The 24,151-nt window shown below is 38.7% G+C and overlaps 1 protein-coding gene across 18 annotated transcripts in view; it reads right to left on the reverse strand.

The window, feature by feature from the left end:
- ablim2 (actin binding LIM protein family, member 2) overlaps positions 1-24,151 on the reverse strand; it is a 105,430-nt gene that overhangs the window by 70,093 nt on the left and 11,186 nt on the right. Inside the window, exon 1 of one of the 18 annotated variants that reach the window (XM_085400706.1) lies at positions 6,302-6,514. The exons of the other annotated variants lie outside the window; for them this stretch is intronic. Coding sequence (XP_085256832.1) covers positions 6,302-6,317 — 16 coding nt within the window. The 5' untranslated portion in view covers positions 6,318-6,514. Of the gene's footprint in view, positions 1-6,301; positions 6,515-24,151 lie in introns of those variants that run through there. 18 annotated transcript variants of the gene reach the window in all.

Raw genomic sequence — 24,151 nt, forward strand, 5'->3', positions numbered from 1 at the left:
ATCGTTGCACCCCTAATATATATATATATATATATATATATATATATATATATATATATATATATATATATATATATACATACACTATATATATAAATAGATATAGATATATTTAATATGTGTGTATAATACGCAGAGGCCATTGCTGCCACATATAAGCGCCTTATCTCTAATGCCTTTTCAAGAAGCCATGGTCCAGCTCCTAAAAATAGTGCTCCCTCACACTCACAGGGATCCCATGATGCTCTGCAGCATTCCTTGTGTGAACCATCTGCAGAGGCAGCAGGGGTGGGCAGGAGATCATTATGTTCACAGAACCACAGCAGTAGTACTTTGAGGTTGCTGAGCTGCTGACCTTGGGGACTTTTCATTTTCTTCTTCACACATTTGAAAATCTTTGTAAAATCTTTGTAAAAAGCATGAAAGGATCAATGAAAATTCTTTCAACTATTACTGTCACGGTCCTGGGTCATTTTGACCCAGCATTTTCAGTTCTTATATTCCTTTGTATTATGGTTTGTATTCTGATCCTTTTGTCATGCTTTGTTTATTAGTATTATTCTATGTGTCAGTTATTCTTTGTGAGGGATTAGTTCTTAGGTTGTGTCTCTCGTTTAGTATAAGTTCAGTTCAGTGTCAAGTCTGTGTCTGTTTCTTGTTTCCCGTTTTATTGTGAAAGGTTGTGCCTCATCTCAGCGGGTCTAGCTTTGCTCCCCATGTCTCGTTAGCCCAAACCCTCCCAGCTGTGTCTCCCTCCTGTTTTCCATTCCCTGATTACTCCCTGTGTATATAAGCCCTGTGTTTTCCTGTGTTCCCTGTCGCATCGTACCCTCAACTAGCTGTGTTTCGTCTCCTGCTCCTGCGTTTCGTCTCCTGCTCCAATTTAGTATTTCTTTTCCAGTGTTTCAGTCCTCGGTTCCTCTGTTCAGACTTTTGTTTGTCTTTTGGTGAGTTTAGTTAGTACGAGGTTTTTTCCAGCAATAAAGCTGTGCTTTAAGTTTCACTTCCGTGTCTGAGTTCTGCATTTTGGGTCCACCACTCCTGCTTGCCTGCCTGCCACACAGCCATGACAATTACTTTAAATTGTTAGAACATGCTAAAATGTACTTAGGATGCTGCAACGCATCTTCTAGAAAATCTACGTAGCTACCCAGGTGTTCACAGATTGACAGTGTTTTTTTAGGTGGAATATCACGGTGTCAATAAACTACGTTTCTTTAATGAACGTGGAACATTTCTGAAGTAATACAAAATCAACTTTGCATGACAACAGAGGTTTAAGAACACTAGTGATTGTTACCAGATTATTTCTTTTAGTATTTGAATAAAACATTGACTATGTCAGAATAGTCTCTGCACCAGAGGTCTAAGTGTCAAATTTCTGACCAAAGTGGTAAGTGCTCAGAAAATCCAGAATAGCCCGGAATGTTTAGGAAACATAATAAACTAAATTCTGGAATTCAAATACTTTTATTGGGTGTATTCACATCCTCTTAAAGTTACATGCCTAAATAATATGATCAACAACATGTGAGATTTTCTACGGGCTGCTGACACCTTGCTTTACTTTGAAATTGCCATTACTTCATTGCTAAAGAGTTTCCTGTCCTTCACCCTAACAGAACACTCCCTCCATTATCTCACCCTTGTTAGAAGCCAAGAAAAAGACGCAAGGCAAGCGTCATTGGCAAAGTTCACTGAATACAACCCCAGTGGTAAAAAGAGGAACATGCAGTTTTTTTGAATTTAGTCAGACATTATGATTTAGGATTTTCCCTGCTTTAAGCCGTCACATCCACCTTTGCAATGGTGCCTGCAACCTGACCCATGCGGCAGTGGATCTCTGACCATGAGGTCAAACACTACAAAAAGCAGACCTTCAACCTCTCTGGCAGATGACACCAGAATACTTTTGCTGGCTTAGTTAAGGCAAACAGAAAAGTACAAGTGCTGACTACCAGTTTTCATAATGCTATGTATTATTCAAGTAACCAGAATAACCACCAGGACATTATTTAAGCAGTCATAAACCACCATAATGGCACAAAGCAGAGCAAGAATAGGCAACTACTATGCTTTCGTCTGAATGTGGCCTTTGTGTGAGAGCATATGATTCTTTGCCCTTCCTGTGACAGCTGGCTTATTCCACGTGGATGACAACCCACCGATATGATCCCATGTGTTACTGCAGGAGGCTGCACTGTAATATGTCCATGAATTTGCCTCATTATAAAACAGTGCAAGGTAACGAGCACACTGTGTGTAAACTATATGTAAGCTTTATAGCGTACCTCCAGCTTGTCCAAAGGTTCCATCTCCCATTTCATGACTTTGACCTTAAACAGCTGAGGTCAGTTTTCTTGCCCTCACATGTCTTCAGTATGAACCTGAAGGCTATTGAAGTTGAATAAAAAAGTTCTTAAAGAGGAATATCTCACAGAGTCAGTGAATAATCTACTGCCTCTTTTTTGATGGTATTTTATTATATTTTTAGAAAATTTTAGAAAATATGTCATTATTGATAACAGAAGGGATCCTTGATTGGCAGACAACCTGCTGGTCTTCTAATCCAGAGACACTGTCTTCGATTCCCATTCAATTCTGTAGAGGCAATCAAGACAGTGCGTCAACATCCAGAGCCTTGAGGAACTCGAGAATCTCATCCATCCTAATGGTCCAGCCACTGGAGAGCTTTTTGATCACTTCAGCAGTCACTAAACTGCTCAGCACATAACCATATAGGTGTACACAGTATACTCATATGTTAACTCTGGAAGGAAACTCTGGACAGGATGAAAGACTTAGGATAAAGGAAGGATACATTATGGTCACAGCTTGAAGATGTGTTTGAGAGGGGAGCAGTAGTTGGGCTCAAACCTGTTATCACAATCCACAGGACAACTCTACATTGAACTGCACGAATGTAAACATAGTCACTGAGTGTGCACACTGATCTCAATCACACATGATTCGCCTGTTACTATACAATTTCATTGTAACGGAATTTAAAAGCACTAATTGCCATAGTTGACCATGTGTTGAGTGAATCAACAATTTAAAACCAATACTTAATATTTCTTTGATAACACTGACCAGACGGGGTCTATTGAGAATGAAAGAACATAAAGTACACCGACTCTATCGTTTTATTAACACCCCCTTGCAGAAGGTGCCAAACAGGACAGGATTTTTTTTTTAAAGAACAATGAGTAAAATCAAAAACCTTCTAGAACCAATCAAGAAACAGTCTGACAACTCAGCAGCCATTATGGATCGAATCTGAAAAGCTACTTTTAGACCACCATTCAAAGGAGAGAGCTATAACTTTAATTTCAAGGGTCACTGAGACACACAAACTGTATGTTTAAAGTGAAGTGAGACTGATCACTGTTTTAGTCTGTGCTTTTATGGCACACTTACTTAAACATAGAAGACTAATTTTTAGCTAAAGAATCAGATCTTTTCTCGGGGACTTGGTGGAGACCAAATCCAAACTAAAAGTAGATTTAAGCAATTTTTTTTTCAAGTAGAAAAAAAACATACAGAGTGAATGCTAATACTGTTTCCTAAGTACTAGGAAACAGTAATAGTGCTACAAGTAATACTACTGATCAGTATTTAGTTGGCATCAACAGACCGAATAAAAGAAAAAACACTGACTTTTAATAAGAAATGCAGATTTATATTTTTACCAATGACTTAAACTTTGCACTTATGTTTATCTAAGGCCCATGTGATAGAGCTCCATTGTTGGAGTGAGTCACATCCCACATACACCATACTAGCTGACTACATTTATATTTATACACAGCTGAAAACAGTCTTCAATAAATGTGCTATTTTCCACTTGTTATATAAAAGTAGTAAGCCTTTTTAAAAAATGCACATTTTGACACATTTAACAGATTTATATTTTCAACAGGAACCAGTGAGGTTTAGAGTGATTTGCACATACTGGTTACTAACATGTGAGGCGCTAGGGTCAGGGCAGATTGTGACAGAACAGAAAAGAATAACACCAGCTTTATTTGACCTTTGTAATTTCTGGTTTTATTTCTTATTATGAAATGTCATAGTAGTGCTAGTAAAGCGACCAGCACACAGATGGTTTGTTTACTGGCAAGTCTGGAATAGTGACAGGCGTCGTTGTGACTGCTGAGAGCAAGCCAACCATTACATCACACATCCAGGATACACTGTCCTTGGTGGGGACTGAGACACAGCCTAGAGTGGAGTGTATGTCTGTTCCTACTGACTCAGTGTTTACCTCTCATATCTGTAGTGCATTCTTGTGTACATGTCTTCTACATATATGCATCAATGTAGAAATGGAAGTGTGTGTGTGTGTGTGTGTGTGTGTGTGTGTGTGTGTGTGTGTGTGTGTGTGTGTGTGTGTGTGTGTACCCTCACCATCAAACTTAACAAGCTTTGTCACATTGTGATGGCAATGCAGCTCTATACAAAAAAGTAGTGCCTCTGTGTTAACAAAGCAACACGCTTTAGCTGAATTTGGAAAAGAAGGCAGTGGAGAGCAGGAGACATTTACAGGGTGTTTATGAGGAATGGCAGTAAGGCTTCTCTTTACAGCCAATTGGGTGGAGGTCAGTAATGAAAACTATATTTACTCCAGTACTTAAGCTTTGTTGTACTGAGATACTGTAGTAGTATTTTATGTTTTTGCATCATATTTTAACTTCATGACATTTATGTGATAGGTATAGCTACAAGTCAGTCAAAATTAATCAAAAACACGAACAAACAAAATATTCTAGTCATGTCATATTACCTTACATAATAACATACAGTATCAGGTTTAAATTGGCTTAAACTCAACAAGCCAGTTACAGGGAGCCAAAATCTTGATGCTGTTTCAGAGCTGGCCACGCTTATAACGAGTTCTGTTTTTGTTTTTTTGTAAATAAAACTTCTCAAAATGTGACATGTTTCCGATGCTTGTTATTAAAAGATAAATATGCAGCACTTATTACTTGAATTTAACCAATTTTATATAAAATCCTGGAGCTCCCATCTCAATATCCATAATGATATCTTCAAGTTTGTCTGATATATTAGGTTGTAGTAAAATCAGCTGAATTGCTCTGTTTTACCTGCGTCTGAAATAGCCACTTGGCTCACTATTCTCATTCTTTTGATTTAGATCCATTTAACCAGTGACTGTGTAATGTTTATGTTTTTTGATAACAGCAGATAAAACTGTAAATGTGATATAGCTAAGGTCATGGTACACTTCCTCACCATGGGCAGGTGAGGAAGTGTACATGTCTTTTTACCCTGTAGGTACTAGCTTTTCTTAAGAGATACTAGCGGCATCTTTTTTGGTGAAAAAACCTTTAACACTGCAAAAATGGGCATTGACTCAGCTTTGAGCTAACTGAGGTGCACACGAATGAGAGTGAAGCTGTCACTTGCATGTATGTATGCATGCTATACATTTAAAATGACCAAGAAAAGGCACACAATGTAAGCTCACTTTCTTTCATTGAACTCAACAATGAATAAGAAGCTTCTTTAGCTCCTTTTTCTTTACTGCTAAATTTTAAACTTTATATATTCAAATCTACTATTAATATAAACATGTGTAATTTATCATACTACTTGCAGATAAGCTTGTTTTGAACTCTCACTGCAAACTATAAGTCATCATAGAGACATGGGAATATTAGTAGATGATTTACACAATAAAACATAAAACAACACAAAAGATGACAACTCTATAATTTGGTATAATACCAAAAACACTGTAAATACGTATTGGAATTATTATAGGGATTTCTTCTTAGCAACCTGCCCTCAGACCTTTGTAAGCAGCCCAAATGGCTAATGTCCCAGAGCTTGAGATGCGGGAAATGGACCAAAACAACAGTGTTGTTGCCAGGGATGTTGCAGGCAGGCTGCATATCAACCTGCAGTATAAGCATTCAGCTTGCTGCCACAGGCTTGTTGTCGTTCACATTCACATTCAAAGAGAAAGTGCCCTAAGCTCCAGACCAGGATTGCATAACACGAGGGCGGCTTGGTTGTATTCAAAGTTCATTTTAATAGAAGCACATATATTCCTACACAAACACCCTGTATCGAGAACTAACTTAAAAATTATGTTCTAATGTCTGAGTTTCTGTTATTAAAGTAAAAAAACCCCGATAGTATTTAGTATGTGAGTGATGAGTCCGCATTCCAGTGGTTGTAAAAGGTAAGTGATTATTAAATACAATCAATTCTGGTACCGGCAGGTGAACGCATCACAAACGGCTCATTTAAGGATATTAAAGGTCATTATTACCTTTCTCCTCTGGCATTGTCCTCCAGCTGTCAGCCCAAATGCGATATACTGTTACGTCCTTTGCTGATAATAATTACAGACAAAATCCCAGAAATCTGTTCAGAGTACACTGACAGTGTTGCAACACATCCTCTGAACACGCTGCAGCTCTGGTGAAATTACAGATGGAAGCACAGAGTGAGCGTGCTGCCCGTCACTATCTGTGGAATGAGCAGTAGGTCATATGACTCTCTCTCTCTCCCTCTCTTTCTCACCTCTCTGAGGTATTGCAGCTATCTGTTATAAATAGATGTGGAGGTTTAAGAGAATGACACCTCTGAATGGTAATCTGTCACTGGGTGTGTCCCAGTCTTTCCAGTACACACCAAAATAACTTCTCACAGCTCAGTGATAAGCTAACTGGTTTTCAGTCTGTTCGGTGGTAAAAGATGACGTTTAACAAAACAGTATTTATTATTATATCATTATATTGTTCCCCACATATTTTTAGGTTGGTGATGCAAAGGTTCAGAATATTTTCTATAACTGCTCCTGCAGATTAAACTAACACTTACTTAGTTGTTGTTAGTTATATTTGGAAACTGTCTTTAACTCCCCCAGTTAATCTGACCTGGTATCTAAACAATATCCAAATAAGGTTTTATTGCTGTCGATTCAAACCTGCTTTATAGACAGACACATAGGGACAGATCTAATGTACTGTACAGAGAGATAAATGGATAAATAATGTAAACATAGCATTTAGCTAGCAATATTGCTAATTAAGGACAACTTAGATGAAATGTATTTAGTTGGTGATCTGCAACTTTTACCTGCCTGACTTGCATAAACACTTTTTAATGACTGACGACGTGTAGCGTGACTTAACTCTCTGAATGATGCTTCATGACTCCATAAACAATACTTTACTGCCAAAGCAAAATAGTTGCGTGATATAACTGAACAATGTATGCACAGTGTAAAGAAACAATGAGGTCATTCTTTATTCAGCAGGTGTAGGGTCACCTTAGGGTAATGGTAAGGATTTTGGATCCTCTCCATGTTTTGGGCCTCCATAAAACAATGGCCACTTCCTCAGTGGTTAAGTAATTACTCATTAGGTACTAAGCCAGGCGTTTATAATACAACTGAACCACCAGACGATTTGAGAGGAATATTCTGCCATTATCATAATAACTTTTACTCTGGATGGAATTACCTGGGCCTCCGGTAACACTGTGAGGAATCTTGGAGTTGTTTTTTATCAGGACGTGTACACTACGTGTACACTACGTGTACACATATAGGGTTTTGAATAATCAGGTCCTATCTTATCTTAAAAACCTCATATTACTGCATCACTCCATTAAAGCACTACACTCACGCCCAACTAGTCGCGGACGCCGCTCCCTGAGCGTAGTTCTGTTGGAGATTTCGTTCTGTTGAAAGGGAGTTTTTCCTTCCCACTGTAACCAAAGTGCCTGCTCATAGGTGGTCATATGATTGTTGGGTTTTTCTCTGTTTTATTTGTATTATTATAGGGTTTTTACCTTACAATATAAAGCACATTGAGACAGTTGCTGTTGTGATTTAGTGTTACATAAATAAAACTGAAATTTAATAATACATTTTCTTAAGTTAACATTTCTTAAGAGTTTAATGAATGTTTGGCAAAACATCTCAACATCTTGCATCTGAGTTCTTAATTTGCAATAGTGACAGGCATTTTTAAAGGTTTGAGTTTTCTCTGGCGATCTCCTAGACTTTACATATTTGCAACATCGAAAAGTCAGGATAAAATGTTCTGAGTGAAATGCTGTGACAGTTAGCAACATTAATGGTTCTCCTATAATGAATCAGTGTGACTTTTTTTGGCATTGGACCGAGTTTATGATTGCAACCTGCTAACCAAGCTAACTGGCATTAGCTGATAACTTAAAGTTATCGCTTTTATCCTAAATACTGGCTTCAAGTAACCAACATGGTAACACCAAAAACTAATGTTAAAGCTTCAAAATTAGGAGTCCAACAGCACAATGGGTGATGTCACAGTGGAACAATGAAATTGTACAATTTGTGCCTATGAAGGTACTGTATTCATGAACAGTGCACAAATTAAATGATATAAAAATGTTAGTTCAGTTCACCAGAAGAACTCTCATTATTACCTCTGCTTTTACAGCTACAACAGCACCGTAGAGTTTTACTCTATGGTGCTGCGGTCACTCTTCTGACCTGAGGACATTATCTAACCCAACGGTCCCCAACCTTTTTTGCGCCACGGACCGGTTTATGCCCGACAATATTTTCAGGGACCGGCTTTTAAGGTGTCGCGGATAAATACAAAAAAATAAAACTAGTACCGGTACCGAAAAAAGAAGATTTACTGATAACACACGTGAAAAGACCCAGGAAAACCAAATTAACGATAAAAACGATAACAAAATAACGCTGAAAACCGATAAAAACCCTGAAAACCACACATTTCACACCTGAGCCTCAACTGTCGCGGCCTGGTACCAAATGACTCACGGACCGGTACCGGTCCGAGGCCCGGGAGTTGGGGACCGCTGATCTAATAATAATAATAATAATAATAATAATAATAATAATAATAATAATAATGGATACTTTATTGATCCCCATGGGGAAATTACTTGTTTTTCTCTGCATTTGACCCATTCACTCAGTGAAGCAGTGGGCAGCCCACTAAGCAGGCGCCCGGGGAGCATCAACTAACCCCTCTGGTTGATGACATAATACTTGCAAAACTGACAGCATTCCCATGAGCATCATGTGAAGTGCTAATTAACAAAGTTAGCACACTAACATGTTATGGCCACATGGTGAACATTCTCAAGATCTTGCTAACATCACCCAGCATGTTAGAACTAGCCCATGGTCTCCTGCTTGATCAACCTTTTAAGAGTATTCAGCATTAGCTTAAAAACAATGAATATCACTTGAACCCTGGTACAATTAGGACAAGCACAGCATGCATTCAAATCCTTGACATGACAGGTGAATGCCTGTCAAACAGGACCAGCTTGAGCCCATAGAGGAGGTTATTAAAAAAAGTACCAAAAATAAAAGACCGGATGTACCAGAGGACTGCGTAACAACTGAGCTGACTGTCAGTGAGCAGAGGCATATGCCAGAAATACTGAGCATTTAGTGTGGCCTCATTTCTTCTCTAACATTGGCTTTATTGTTTCTCACATATCTTTTAAAAGTGCCTTCTTTCTTTCCCTGACTTTTGAAGCTGTGATGGGTCATCACTGGAGCTCAGTAAATGGTAGAAAGCTTCAGGGCAACAGTGTGTATGGTGGACTGTGCCATGTGACTCAGCAGCAGGCACTGTGTGTCTGTGTTTATGCGAGAAAATACACAACATCTGCATTGCAAATTATCCAGTACTGCCTCTGCCAAGTGGCATCTACAACAAATTCAAAGGGAGACCAAGACAGAAAGTGGTGCTGCATCCAAATGAGCCGAAAATAATACCAGCCACAACACAATATACACACACATAATGACATGTATAAGGATCAGAATTCCAGATAAGATAATAAAAATGCAACTTCACAGTTTTGTCATAGGACTTTATGCAGAAAAAAGATACTGAAAGAAAAAGAATCATTCTGATCTTTACCCATCTAACAGAGAACACCAGCAATCTGGGTTTAACTTTAACCTCCTAAGACCCGAGCTCTTCCACGGCATGCATTTTTAATTTCTCTTTGATATTTGGGCTGATTGGGACCCGGTGAATGTAAAAACAAAGAATTACCAGTTTTGTTTTGGTTTTTTTACCTGATTTTTGTTTCTAAGAAAAATGAGAGCCACATATAAGGATATTTATTTAAAATTTCGATAGAACAGTAGCAGTATAATGTCCTCGTAAGCGCCCCTGTAGAGCACAATTGAGTATTTTGGTCTAAATAACCCAAAACGTGATGTCCACATATGTGGGCGCCAGGTCCTAGGAGGTTAAAATAAAAACAAAAAAAAATTCAGCAATCTTCACTGTTAAAGTGGTGCTGATATAAATCCTTAAAAAGCAACTGCACCAACAAGAGAACAAACAAAGCAACAAAATAAAGAAGAAAGAAAAAACAGCTCAGCTTGTGGAGTCTTTTGTAGCTTTGGCAGAATAAAGCACTGAAAGGCAAGAAGGCAGATATCTGCATAGACTTACATTTATATAAAACATCTTAGGTACAGAGAAATTCTTTATCCTTTCTTTCCTAAGTGGAGAGTTATTGCCGGGATTGGCTATAAGGATACTTTGGGTGAATTACTATTTAGATATAGTATCTCAACATTTTTATTTGCTTCATTTATTTATTTATTTGCTTCAGGTGTTCTAACTAACTCACTGACTGCATTTGGCCCAAAACATCCTGTGCAAGTACACAAATCCTTCAAGCTATGAAAGATGCATTTCATAAACTTTTACATTCTGCAGTGGGTTCAATGAAAATCTTCACATAACAGAAGTTATAACAGCAAGAGAAATCCATTTCTTTGGATTTGCTTAAGCTCAACTCTTTCTGCTAACCAACTGCACTGAAGTCTATCTTTGGCTTCTTAATGACTAATTACTTGCCTCAGGACTGCTAATGAGAACGCACTGAGTATGATCAATAAAGCTGGACATTCTTTTGGGGCCTTTGAATCCAGTTTATCATACCCGGGGTAGAGCAGGGTGATATAACCAAAAATATTTGTCACGATATACATTTGAAAATTTGCGATAACAATATAACTGACGATATAATTGACACTAGACAAAATACTTTACAACTCCACAAAAAACCCCCCATCAATGTATTTTCACTTAAACAAGCAGCTGTTTTTTAAGTGCATTAAAGTTATATAAAAATGAACAGTGCAAATGCAAATTCCTTGCTGACAGTTTAACCAAAGGCATTTCCAGTGGAAATTGGCCGACATATCCTCAGCATAACCACGTATAATATCCACAAAACCTAAATACAATACGGTAATATTATGTTGAAGCACAGTACGTATCACTCCGCGAGGCTCCTGCCTACGGTAGCCGTAATGCTCCGACAATCCATCAAGGAGTGGGTTTGTAGCTTAGCAAAGTCGTACTGAAACATTTGACAGATTTTCGAGCGCCGTGAACATAAAATCATTTCGAGGTCAGTAAACACAACCAGAATTCATACATAAGGCACACGGGATTATAGGGGCACTGTCGATTTTCAGAAAAATCAAAGGATTGATTTTAAGTGTGCCGTATTTTCCAAAAAACACGGTAATAACGACGGCCCGCTAGCATGTGCTACCAAAAATAGTGCTTTGTTGTGTATCTGACGGACGAAAGCTAACCCAGTTCCACACCACTGAAGTTGCAGCATTTTTACAAACCAATCCTGGTTCATCTGTTTCATTCAACGATCCACTTTCACCCTTCTCATTCTCCATTGCCGCCATGCTTTTTCCGCCATGTACGTATGAAAGCAAAGGCACTACGCATGTGCGTTTTACCCATATTTTATCGCGATACTTCATTTTCTTATCGTTGCCCAACATTATACCAGTATTAACGTGAACGGTATGATATGGCCCAGCCCTAACCTGGGGTATCTGATATCTGTTATCGCCTACCTACCCTATCCTGATTGCAATCAGCAATCAGGATAAGCAGTCACACAAAGCTTTTTATCATTTCACTAAAATAGCCGAGGGTTTCCCCTGCAGGCTTACATGAATATGATCAATCACAATTATGGATAGGATTGCTGGAAGCAGAGTTGCTAATTTTACAAAGAAAGATAAAACCATATTAGAAAAATGGCAAGCAGTAAAACACAGAATACAGGTTTGAAAGCAATACAGCTGCTATAGACAAAGGAGCAGTGTCAGTGTGTGTGAGGGGAAAAGTACTATAGAGTAGTTTAGTATTAAAACCGCTGGTTGAACTTGTTTGTGCACTACAGCCCCATTGCTTGGTAAGAGTGAAAAAGACATTGACCTAGGACCTCACCATGAAACTTCGAGGGTTCAAAGTTCAGTTGGTTGACTTCACTGGGATATATGCATTTTTATGCCACTCACAGTCTGTGTATATAATAATATTAATAATGTAATAATGTAATAATGTATACTTTTTGGATCCCCGTGGGGAAATTCATCTCTGCATTTAACCCATTTACTCAGTGAAGCAGTGAATATATAAAGTTGCTACAAACAAGTTACTAAAATGTAGTAATACACAAGAGCCACTCTTTGACAGCAGGTACGCAGATAAGATATGGGAAGAACTGAGACCTTGACCTTGACTTTAACTTTCTGCATTTTCCTAGATTTGTAACCAATTATATCACATATGAACAAGTATTTAATACTCTATGCTGCAGTTCTGTAACTCTCATAGGAAAGGTTAATACCTGACTAGCTCACAGCACTAAAGTGAACTGTGCTATCATAAAGAGCTTCACATCAAAGGTTTAGATGACTATAAAACTGGGGGTACTGGAGGGGCAGATAAAGGATAATGCCACAAGAAAGCCCATTGAGGGATCATAGAACCTCCTTCTTTCTGTCTGCAAATATGTGTGTAAGCACCCGTGTGTGTGTGTGCCTCTGCAATGCACCATCTCCCATTTATAAAGAAGAGTTAAACCGCACTAAGCAAAAAGTAGTTCCCCTTTAGAAACCCAAAACATGTCCTTCCCTCCAAGATGCAAGACATTAAGACAAATGTGTGGTCAGTTTGTGGGGACAAGATGAAAGGAGAAAAAACAAACAAACACAAGAAATATGGCATACTACAAGGATGATCTTGACTTCAGCAATAGTCAAAGCTCTGCAGCTGTTTTAAATTGTTTTAATGTGTAACATCTCGAGGAAGTGTCAAGTTTCACTAGACAGGGGCTTAACAGGAAACGTCGGGGAAAACAGCTGAAAATGTTCTGAGTGCGTTGTAGGGCTGGGCCATATCATACTGTTCACGGTAATACCGGTATAATGTTGGGCAACGATAAGAAAATGAAGTATCGCGATAGAATATGTGTAAAACGTGCATGCACATGGCCTTTGTTTTCATATGCACATGGCGGAAAAAGCATGGCGGCGACGCAGAATGAGAAGGGCGAAAGCGGATCGTTGAATGAAACGGATGAACCAGAATTGGTTTGTAAAAATGCTGCAACTTCAGTGGTGTGGAACTGGGTTAGCTTTCATCCATCAGATACACAACAAAGCACTATTTTTGGTAGCACATGCTAGCGGGCCGTCGTTATTACTTAAACACAATCCTTTGATTTTTCTGAAAATCGACAGTGCCCCTTATAATCCCGTGTGCCTTATGTATGAATTCTGGTTGTGTTTACTGACCTCGAAACGATTTTATGTACACGGCGCTCGAAAATCTGTCAAATGTTTCAGTACAACTTTGCTAAGCTACAAACCCACTCCTTGATGGATTGTCGGAGTATTACGGGTACCGTAGGCAGGAGCCTTGCTGAGTGATACGTACTGTGCTTCAACATAATATTACCGTATTGTGTGTGTATAACCTCTTTTTAGGTTTTGTGGATATTATACATGGTTATGCTGAGGATATGTCGGCCAATTTCCACTGGAAATGCCTTCTGGTTAAACTGTCAGCAAGGAATTTGCATTTGCACTGTTAAATTTTATATAACTTTAATGCGCATAAAAAAACAGCTGCTTGTTTAAGTGAAAATACATTGATGGGGTTTTTTGCACTAATAAAGTTGTGGAGTTGTAAAGTATTTTGTCTAGTGTCAATTATATCGTCAGTTATATCGTTATCGCAAATTTTCAAATGTATATCGTGACAAATATTTTTGGTCATCTCTAGTGCGTTGTCGTTTTAGCGTGACACATGATGAACAAACTTAAATGATAAGTTTTCAAATTTTATAAACGATTGAAGGTTTAAGTTTTAACATGTTGCTATGGACCTCCCTCTGTCCAGTCCAGCTAAAGAAATGGTGTCACTCCCTAGTGGGCAAAGTTTTTATTTCAATGTCTTGTAAGCAGTGATGGTCAAGTTACTTGAAAAAAGTAATCAGTAACTAATTACTGATTACTCCCCCAAAAAAGTAATCCCGTTACTTTACTGATTACTTATTTTCAAAAGTAATTAATTACTTAGTTACTTAGTTACTTTTTAAAAACACGATTTACAACCTGAAGAGGTGATAAAGTGATAGATCTTTCAGCCCAATTCTACTTTTTCTACATAATCCATCATACAAAATGTAATCAAATGGAAAAGTCTCTTTTTAAAACTTGTTTTATCAGTTTTAATCTTTTAACTTTATGCATCAAGCAAAACATTTAATTATATGCAACATTCTCTGACTTGAATAAATTAGTTTAACATTTAAACCTATTTTCTACACATTCCAGCACATAAAATAAAATATTTTTTGTGTTTTCACTCACTCTTTCAAACAGATGCAAGTAAAACACAGCAGAAAATAAATAAAGTCAAAGACTCAGCGGTCCTTTTGCTCTATTTTCACCTGTAAAGCAGGAGCAGGGTAGGCGGAGGGTTACCCTGGTGCAGGTGTGCTGCGGTCAGTTGAAGAATCCGCGCGAGTGTCTCTGTGAGTTTCCCATCACGTCGTAGCTACTCGGTGCTTGCTTGGAAGTTTAGGGTTTTTTTTCGCTGTAAAAAGAAGTTTTCTTCCCACGCACGATGGACGCTAATGTTTTTGTCACTTTTTATGGAATCAAACTCAAAGTAAGGTCAGTACTTCCACGCTTTAAACGCTGCACGCTCATACTCTCTCCCGCACTCGATATATTATCCATTGTTGATCTGCACACAGCTGCTGTCACCAACGTCGCACTTGCTTACGTCACTGTCATGAGACATTCTCGCAAAAAAAATCATGGTTTTAGTAACGCAGTAACGCAGCGTTCCTACGGGAAAGTAACGGTAATCTAATTACCGATTTTGCAATAGTAATCCCTTACTTTACTCGTTACTTGAAAAAAGTAATCAGATTACAGTAACGCGTTACAAGTAACGCGTTACTGCCCATCTCTGCTTGTAAGACACAAAAACTTTAGTACGACAAACTGAAAATGTGCATGCCGATGTACAAATACTCTGCAAACCCAATTGAAAATCCTGGTGAATACAAAACTGGCATTTAAAGTTCATGAATCCAAATTCCAGTGCAGATAGTTAGAAATCTGTGGGCTTCAAACCCAAGCCAAAATCCCTAATCAGGATCAGGGGTTTTCACAGACTGTAATAATCCATAGTTAGCGTTTAGTGCCTGTTAAGATTTCCCATTGAATTTTAGTTTTAAATCAAGCCTTCCTGGATACAGCATACAAGGTAACACAATATTTATTATTTTGTGTATCTGTATATTGGAATTTAGAGACCTATAGTCTGTATCTGTTAAAGTGGATGAATGGGCAGAAATTTAGCGATACCATTTAGCATCTTAATTTCCAAGGTCACAATTTCTCTAATCTGGGTTGCAGGGTTGTTCAGCACTCTCTTTGTGAGCCTGTAGATAGATTTGTGTTCAACTGACACGCCGAGTCAACAGTATATCAGTGATATTTAGTTCTGCAACCGAAATGTAATAAACAGTGCAGGAGACAATATAAACTGAAACCTCCACTGATGGAAAGCTGCTGTTTGTAGTGTACACTTGTGTGTCTTAGTGCATCTAAACATGTGGAAACACCCATCAGATTATATATCCGGACAGATGAAGGCCAGAGGAGGATCTAAAACCAGCTCACTACAGCAAATGTTTCTTGACCTCTTTTTCTTCCCTGCTTTAATAACCACACAAGAGCTGCTACTGGTACTAACATAGAGGAGGCAAACCCTGTTTAAGGGCAATAAAGCCATGTTATACTTATCAATTTGCTGTATCAAGGTTCTCCTTTTTAAAATAAATATTCTTTCCGTTTACTAAGTGCGGTCATTCTAACTGCTTTTTTTCTTTTCCTTTTTTGTTAGCATGAAGTTACAATGATAGTCAACACTATTTGTTTAAGGCTTTTAATCTTAAATGTCTTCATATACTTTTTGACTTTTCTTAAATGATAGAACAAACACAAGATATGCTTTGGGATCAGAGCTGTGACATGATTGATTGTGGCAATGGGTCACACTTTCAATTCATCACACAGGGATGCTTGACTTCACTTTGAAATGAAGCAGGTATGAATTATTTTTCAACATGGAGGGTTAATGTTGTGAGGAGCAGCTAAACCCAACCAAGTAGTTGGTAAGAGGCCAATTTAAAGCAAAATAACAAAGTAAGAGAAACTGAACCAATTCAAGATATAGATGATTCCCTAAGACTGATCTTAACCAAGCAAAGTCCAACCTTTGCATTTACCATTGCAATACGACAGTGAAAATGTGTAAAGGTAACAAGTGAAATGTGCACAAAGGTGCACATTATAAATACAAAGTCAAATTGCAGATATATTAAAATACCCTCTCTCTGGATATTGAGATTGAACCAGACTCTGTATTAGGGTTAAAATATATAAAAGACCTTGATTATGATCTTACTTAACATCTTGTATTTATTGGGCTGCATTTCAGAAATGTATAAACACTCAGTTTAATTTACTGTATGTAAGTACTCTGTGCCTGTATAAGTTTAAGTTTAATAAAGAGTTTAATGAAGAAAACACTCAAATAGAAGAATGTTGTGAATATACACTGACGAGTGTATAATTACATCTTCAAACAAACTGAAAGAATTCTCATAAATGTAATTAATTAATTAGAAATACATATCAGCAGGTATGTATTAGTGGAAGCAGCCATGTTGCCGTACCATCTTAAATACAGTGGCTAAGATGGACCAACATGACAAGATGCTAACGCTAATAGTGTTTTATGTAAATGGCGACTATATATGCAGCATGCCTTATGAGTTACATTTAAATTAAATGTTACATTAAATTAAATGTATGACAGATTTTTTTAGGTAACTCTGGGGTAAAAAATATCAAATACCACAAAATCTTTAACTGACAAATGTCTGTCTTTTATTACTAATTTATTTACTAAGTAATGATATTATTCAAATATGTTAAAATATATTGTAAACAATATGTAATATGTAATAATTTATAAGTGCAATATATACAAACAACTGTAGAAACAGACTGCCTGGGTACAGCTGTTGTGAGGAAATGGAAAGCAGCTTGCCATGAGCCTTATGAAGTACAGTCTAAATTTAACGTTTTTGATCACTCTTGGCTGACTAAAACACGTTATGTCTGTTCTCAGTCATCAAGGTCATCGTAGTCTAAGGAGCTTGGAAAGAAACGCGTCCGGTCTTCTTTCAGTTGTTTGAAGACGCAACTTAAAGAAGTCCAGATGCTTTTCTTTCCAAGCTCCTTAGATCTGACTAAAACACGTTTGTCCTAGAGCAGCCACCATAGCTGGGATTATGCATTTTAATTGGGAGGCATAAAAACCTATTTTCTTACACCTTTTCTTCTTTTCTAACAAATAGAATAAGAAATAAAATAGAACAATAGCCCTTTATTGTCCTTGCACATATACAATGAAATTACGGATGCTCCACGCCAACTGTGCAGGAGTAAAATATAATTAGTTAGACAGTTAGATAGTCAGGAGGACTATTTACTGCACCCTAATACAAAGAAACCAGTTGACTGCAATCAACCGAGATCTAACTGTGAGATTTTACACACTGTACCTTTCAAGCTTTATTTTAATTCATATCGTTGGTTAAAATAAATAATTTTGAATAGAAGGCATACATTTTTATTACCTTGGCTCTTTGTGTTTGTATATTTTTTTATTGTTAAAATATATGCATATTAATAGCATAAACATCCTCCAGTTTAAGGCCACCCCATGTAGGGCTGCCACGATTTGTCGACTAGTCACGATTACGTCGACTATCAAAATCGTCGACGACTGATTTAATAGTCGACGCGTCATTTGAAGCTTTGTAAGATCACAAAAGACGCAGGAATAAGTGGCAGGATTTAAGAGTGTAATAACGGACTGAAACAGAAGATGGCAGCATTGCATGTACAAGGATGTCAGCTACCGTTAAACCGCGAAGAAGAAGAAGAAGCAGCTGTGTCCCAGAATTCATAGCGCGGCCCAGCGCAGTTTCCAACAATGGCGGCAGCTAGTTAGTTTTAATGTTACTCTTATTATTCTTTCTGGGTCACAAAATAAACGTTTAACATATTTTCAGGCGAGAATGTAGCTGTGTAAACCTCAAATATCTGCTCAGTTTATCAGGACACCACATATTTTCAAAAGCGCTCCGACGTTTTCGGAGACATCTGTTACCCACTGGCTCGTTAGCGAGCCGGGGGCTAGGCTCACTAGCGCCGTGAGAACACCGGACTCCCCGCAAATCGTTTTCAAACCCACCGCCGTCTTTCACTACTCAGTTTCACTAATATATATGAGTCACTTAGATAACTTAAAATGTTATTGTTTGGCTTTTTTTTTTTAGTATTTTATTTGTTCCTGAGTAAATCAGTTTGTCTGAGATTAAAGTTATAGTTTTTACACAGCTGAATAAACGTCAAGCAGACAACTGATTATCAGAAGTGTGAGATGCTGGAGAATTTACTCCAGTGTCCTGTTATATTTTAGATAGCAAGGAGTTCATTAAACTTCACCGAAACAATCTGCAAATTTCATTAAAATTTAATAAACTATCATCTTGTCTTTATTTTTAGTTAGCACAGACCTTAAACACTTAAAGCTGTAAGCTAATGATAGTTATATGAGCAGATGCTGCTGGTGCAATAAGCTGTAGTTTTACGTCCAATGGATGATCTGATTAGTCGACTAATCGCAAAAATAATCGGTGACTAGTCGACTATCAAAATGATCGTTTGTGGCAGCCCTAACCCCATGCAATTAGGGGTGGGGTTATTTAGCATAGCAATATTTAGATCTTAAGTGAGTACATTGCTATCCAAGTGTGGTCCTCATGATCACACCCAGTAGAGCTCAGACAAAGACAAAGCACTGCACCCTAATGCTGATGTTCAGGATTAGTGATCCCCACAGAAGTGCAACTTGAAGAAAATCTCTTTCATCACAGTATTTTTCCTCCAGTCTACAGCAGAGAATTGCCAGCAGACAAAAAAATCACTAATCTAACCCATTTAAGGTCCTCCTTTGAAACTTCTTCAGAAAAGCATGACCCATAATGCGAGTCTGGTTAATTAGTTCAGTCAAGGTGGAGTCTGAGAGATACAAAGGAGATGGAAGAAGAGAGAAAGGGAAAGAAAAGAAAGGGGGAGAAAATAGAACATGTGAAATAAACAGACTGAAAAGGTAGGAAGTAGACAAGTCAAGAAGGACATGAAGGAGATAAGTGGTAAAAGGAGGATGGAGGAGACATGAGGAAATGACATCAAACAGACAAAAGAGGGCAAAAGGGTTAAAGGAGAAGAAGGGGCAGAGGAGCAAAGGAAGTAAAGAAACAAGAGAGAGGGTAAAGGAAAGGAAGGGAGAAGGGAAACAAGGATATAAAAACAGGAAGAGAGAGGGTGGAGTTAGTTTTTTGATGCTGCTGAAGAAACAGTTGGGACAGGAATAAAAACATTTTGTTTTTCTTCAGCTTGCGCACAAAGATACTGCAGACCCTGTTAAAGTATATTTTATATCCATTCACAGAAATGTGACCAACATTTGTCAGCCAGCAATCCAGCAATGATCAATCACAGCATAGCACAACACCACACACACACACAAAGGTGAAAGTGAATTGATCTTTGTCTTTCTCCCGACATAGCAGTAATCCAATCCAGGACTTTGGCATCTAGGTTAATACACACAAGTGCAACACACCCAAGTATGTGCCTGGACAGAGCACACACAAGGAAGCACACAATGTGCATTTGTTAGCTGTAAAAGCATCAGAATATTAGCAGGAATCTTCTGGCAATGTGACTGTATTGGATATTTGCTTGGTTGCATACAACGCTGGGTGCTGAATACGCAGTGCATATGTGAAAACACATTTTCTACAGTGCACTAAAAGTATTGAAAGTCACAGTTGTCTATAGTGCCCTAAATAATTCAGTGGTATGGACAATACCAAGTTCACTTAGTCACTAATGGGATAGTAAGTTAACACAACTTATTCTGAAGACAGTACAAATGCATCCTGTCTCTTAATTGTCTGCAAATTGTGGATTTTTTTTGGAGCATCCCACACTTGGCAGAGTAGTGTTTCATAATAGTAAAACTTGCAAGCTCCTCTGTTTGGGGTCAGCACGACATGGTTTGCTAAAAAAAGGCTTTCATTGATTTCCTTTAACCCATTGAAGAGATGTGGAGTAACCCACCAATGATGACAGTCGAGAGTTTTCCTACATTTTCTGCCACTTCCAAAGAAAATAGTAAAAGATTCTAGACTGTAGATTTGCTAAATGAATTTCAAAAAAATGTCTTGTATAGCAAGAAGGTCCTGAGTTCAATTTCATCATCAGGCCGGGGTTTTTCTGTGTGGAGTTTGCATGTTCTCCCCGTGTTTGCGTGGGTTCCCTCCGGGTACTCCGGCTTGCCCATAGGTGTGAATGTGAGCATGAATGGTTTCCATGTGTTAGCCCTGCGACAGACTGGCGACCTGTCCAGGGTGTACCCCGCCTCTTGCCCTATGACAGCTGGGATAGGTTCCAGCTCCTGCGACCCTGAAAAGGATAAGTGGAAGCAAACGGATGGATGGATGGATATCATACAAGGACCATACATCCACAATGGAGAACTGACACAGTGACTGTCACCACAAGATTATCCACTGCTGAGGTAAATCTAATCAAATCCACTGCAGATCTGCGATTTACAACTTTTTAACTTTTACAATTTGTTAGTTTAAAGTTGAACAAAAATAAAGTTTGCATCTTGTCACAAATGAGAGTAAAATGAAGAATCCTGACTATGTGGCTTGGCATGCTGTCTGCAGAGGTCATGCTGGCCTCCTAAGGGGGAAAAAGTCAGTCTTTTACTGATACTGTAAATCTTTGCAAGGGTGCTAGTTTCCTTTCAAATAAAAAGTCACTTTACGGTTGCAGTTGTATACAGCAGCTCTCTTCTACAGACTTCACAAGTGTTGTTTTGTTTCTCGATTCCAAGATAAACTGAGATTAATATTTTCATTTGTCTTTTCTCTCCAGGTACTCGGGCTTCCTTACACAGTCCAAAGACATGCAATTAGTGGGGTTGGGTTCATTAGTGATTCTAAATTGCCTATAAGTGTGATTGTGAGTGTGAATGGTTGTCTGTCTCTCTGTGTTAGTCTGCCATCAGACTGGTGACCTGCCAATGGTGTTCCTTCTCGCCCTATGGTAACTGGAATAGACTCCAGCATCTAATATAATACAATATAATACATTTCATAGAACAATTTTAAGTATTTATCCAAAGTAAAAAATCCCCTCCCTTAGAGATAGGGTGAGAAGTGAGCCAACTAGAAGGGGCTCAGAGTAGAGCCACTGCTCCTCCACATTGAAAGGAGCCAGAGATGGTTCGGGCATCTGACAAGGATGCCTCCTGGTCAACTCCTGGGTAGGGATGGGTACCGGTGTCCGGTGCCATGATGGCACCGGTTCTGACATAAACGGTAGTAACCAGACCGAAAAGCAGCGCACATTTCGGTGCTTTATTTCGGTGCTTTTTTTTTCCTGAGCTGTGATACACTTCTAGCCAATCATTTTACGTTTCCGAGGATAGTAGGCGGGTCCAGGTACGTACGTTCTTTTAGAGCAGAGCTACAGATTAAAAATGCCCAAGGCGAAGCGGTCAAAAGTCTGGCTGTACTTCACAGCAAAATATGCAAACTCAGCAGCCTGCAACAAGTGCTTTAAGCTGATACTGTGATACTGTCAAAGGAGGTAACACCTCAAATCCAATGAAACACCTGGCGACGCATAGCGGTTTTTTTAAAAGCCCAGAAATGCGCCGTATTTGATAGCTTGCTGTGAGACCTCACACCGAGCACATCTACTGTGCGTGGGTTGCCTGTTATCTGACCCAGAGTTAGCAATATCCCCCAAAACCCCCGAAGAGGAGAGTCCTGGCCCGTAGCCCTGCCAGTGTAGCAGAAATGATGACGGATGATGACGGCAGCAGCAGCCGTTCTTCTCTGTGTGAGTAGCTTAATGTTGTTCGTGTGTAATTTACGTTGAGTAGGCTAACCACGTTATTACATTAATGCATGTAAGGTGAACTAGCAAACATCATCATAGCTACATGCGGCTGTCTTCTTGTTTGATGGCAGATACTCCCTTCACCCTGGCCAAAAAGGCTAAAATGACCAAAGAAAAAGTGGAAAACAGTTAAACATGAGAGGTTTTTGGACAAAGTTTGTGTTTTTTCCATTGTTTAAGCACTGCTTCCAGCCAAGAGTGATACCATATATGCCCCATAGCTGCAGAAAAGGCTAACATTTTTATCTTTTTACAAAAAACCAGCTGAACATGAGAGGTTTTTGGACCAATTTTGTGTTCTCCATTCTTTAAGCACCGGTTTGAGCACCGGTTTGAGCACCGTTTGAGCACCGGCACCGTTTCAAAAGTACCGATTTGGCACCGGTATCGGATAAAACCTAAACGATACCCATCCCTACTCCTGGATGAGGTGTTCTGGGCCCCGGAGCAGATCCAGGACACGCTGGAGAGATTATATCTCTTGGTTGGCCTGGGAATGCCTTGGTGTCCACCCGGACAACTGGAAGAGGTGGCTGGGGAGAAAGACATCTGGGCTTCCCTGCTTAGGCTGCTGCCCCTGCAACCCGGCCCCGGATAAACGGAAGAAGATGGATGAATAGATAAATAGATAAAAAAGGCCAGGGCTAACTTGGCTAGCTATCTGATCAAGTTTGCATTTGGTCCAAATCTATCTGTGTTCACTCTATTTCACTTTTCACCTTGAAACTAAATAAAGTTGTGGAATTGTTCCTACTGAAGTACAAGAGTAATTTTTACAGATGTAATATTTGCGCTTCGATCCGAAACACTGAACTAAATGTCTGTAGAGTCACACGGAATAAACAACCAGCCATTCCTGCCTTCATCAAAGGCCCACGTAAAACAGCAGGCTGCAGAGAAATGCCACAAGCTAACACCACACTGCAAGTTTAATCACTGCTCTGAAGCCCCAGGTCAGGGGTTTAGCACCACGGAGTTCAGCCAGTATTTATCCCAGTAAGAAGAGCTATGGTGTCTCTCTAGATCAGCAACACAGTTGCTGGGTCAACTGCTTTTTCATCCAGCACTTCTGGGTCACCATTGTAGCAGCAAGAGCATGACCACAAGCGATCTTTCCCAAAACACATAAAAGGCTATTGCAGATTTGTTACAGTTACATTTTGTTACAGGTGACATAACTGTATAAAGCTGCTTCAGTATCACTTGAAAAGCTCAGAGCCATTACTTATGTTGTTAGTAACATCTGTAATCTTCGTACAGATGTGAAAAGGGTCTGAGACATGTTTGTGGACTACAGCTTTGATCATGATTTACAATCCACCATGAGCTGTTCTAAATACTGCTCAGTGGTCCCTCTTTACTGTTCTCTGCAATGGCAACAGTTTTTGTGAGGAAGTGAACTTTCTGATCATTTAACAATACTAATTTGGTGATTATAAAAAAATTAGATTCAATGATAATTATTTAATTATCATTATTGCGATCTATCACAGTAACTAAATCAGTTACTGACCTATACTGACTCATATCCCAGATGAAACAAATTGTTCCTATTTATATAAACACATATGCATGCTTGTGTATCATCTCCACATATTAAAACACTTTCTTCTTCTCCACTTGCAGAGGAAAAAACTTACTGAAAGAAAAAAC

This window comes from Rhamphochromis longiceps, linkage group LG3 (genome assembly GCF_057381845.1).
Source record: "Rhamphochromis longiceps isolate RC_006_pf linkage group LG3, R_longiceps_female_GT1.1, whole genome shotgun sequence".
Lineage (NCBI taxonomy): Eukaryota > Metazoa > Chordata > Actinopteri > Cichliformes > Cichlidae > Rhamphochromis > Rhamphochromis longiceps.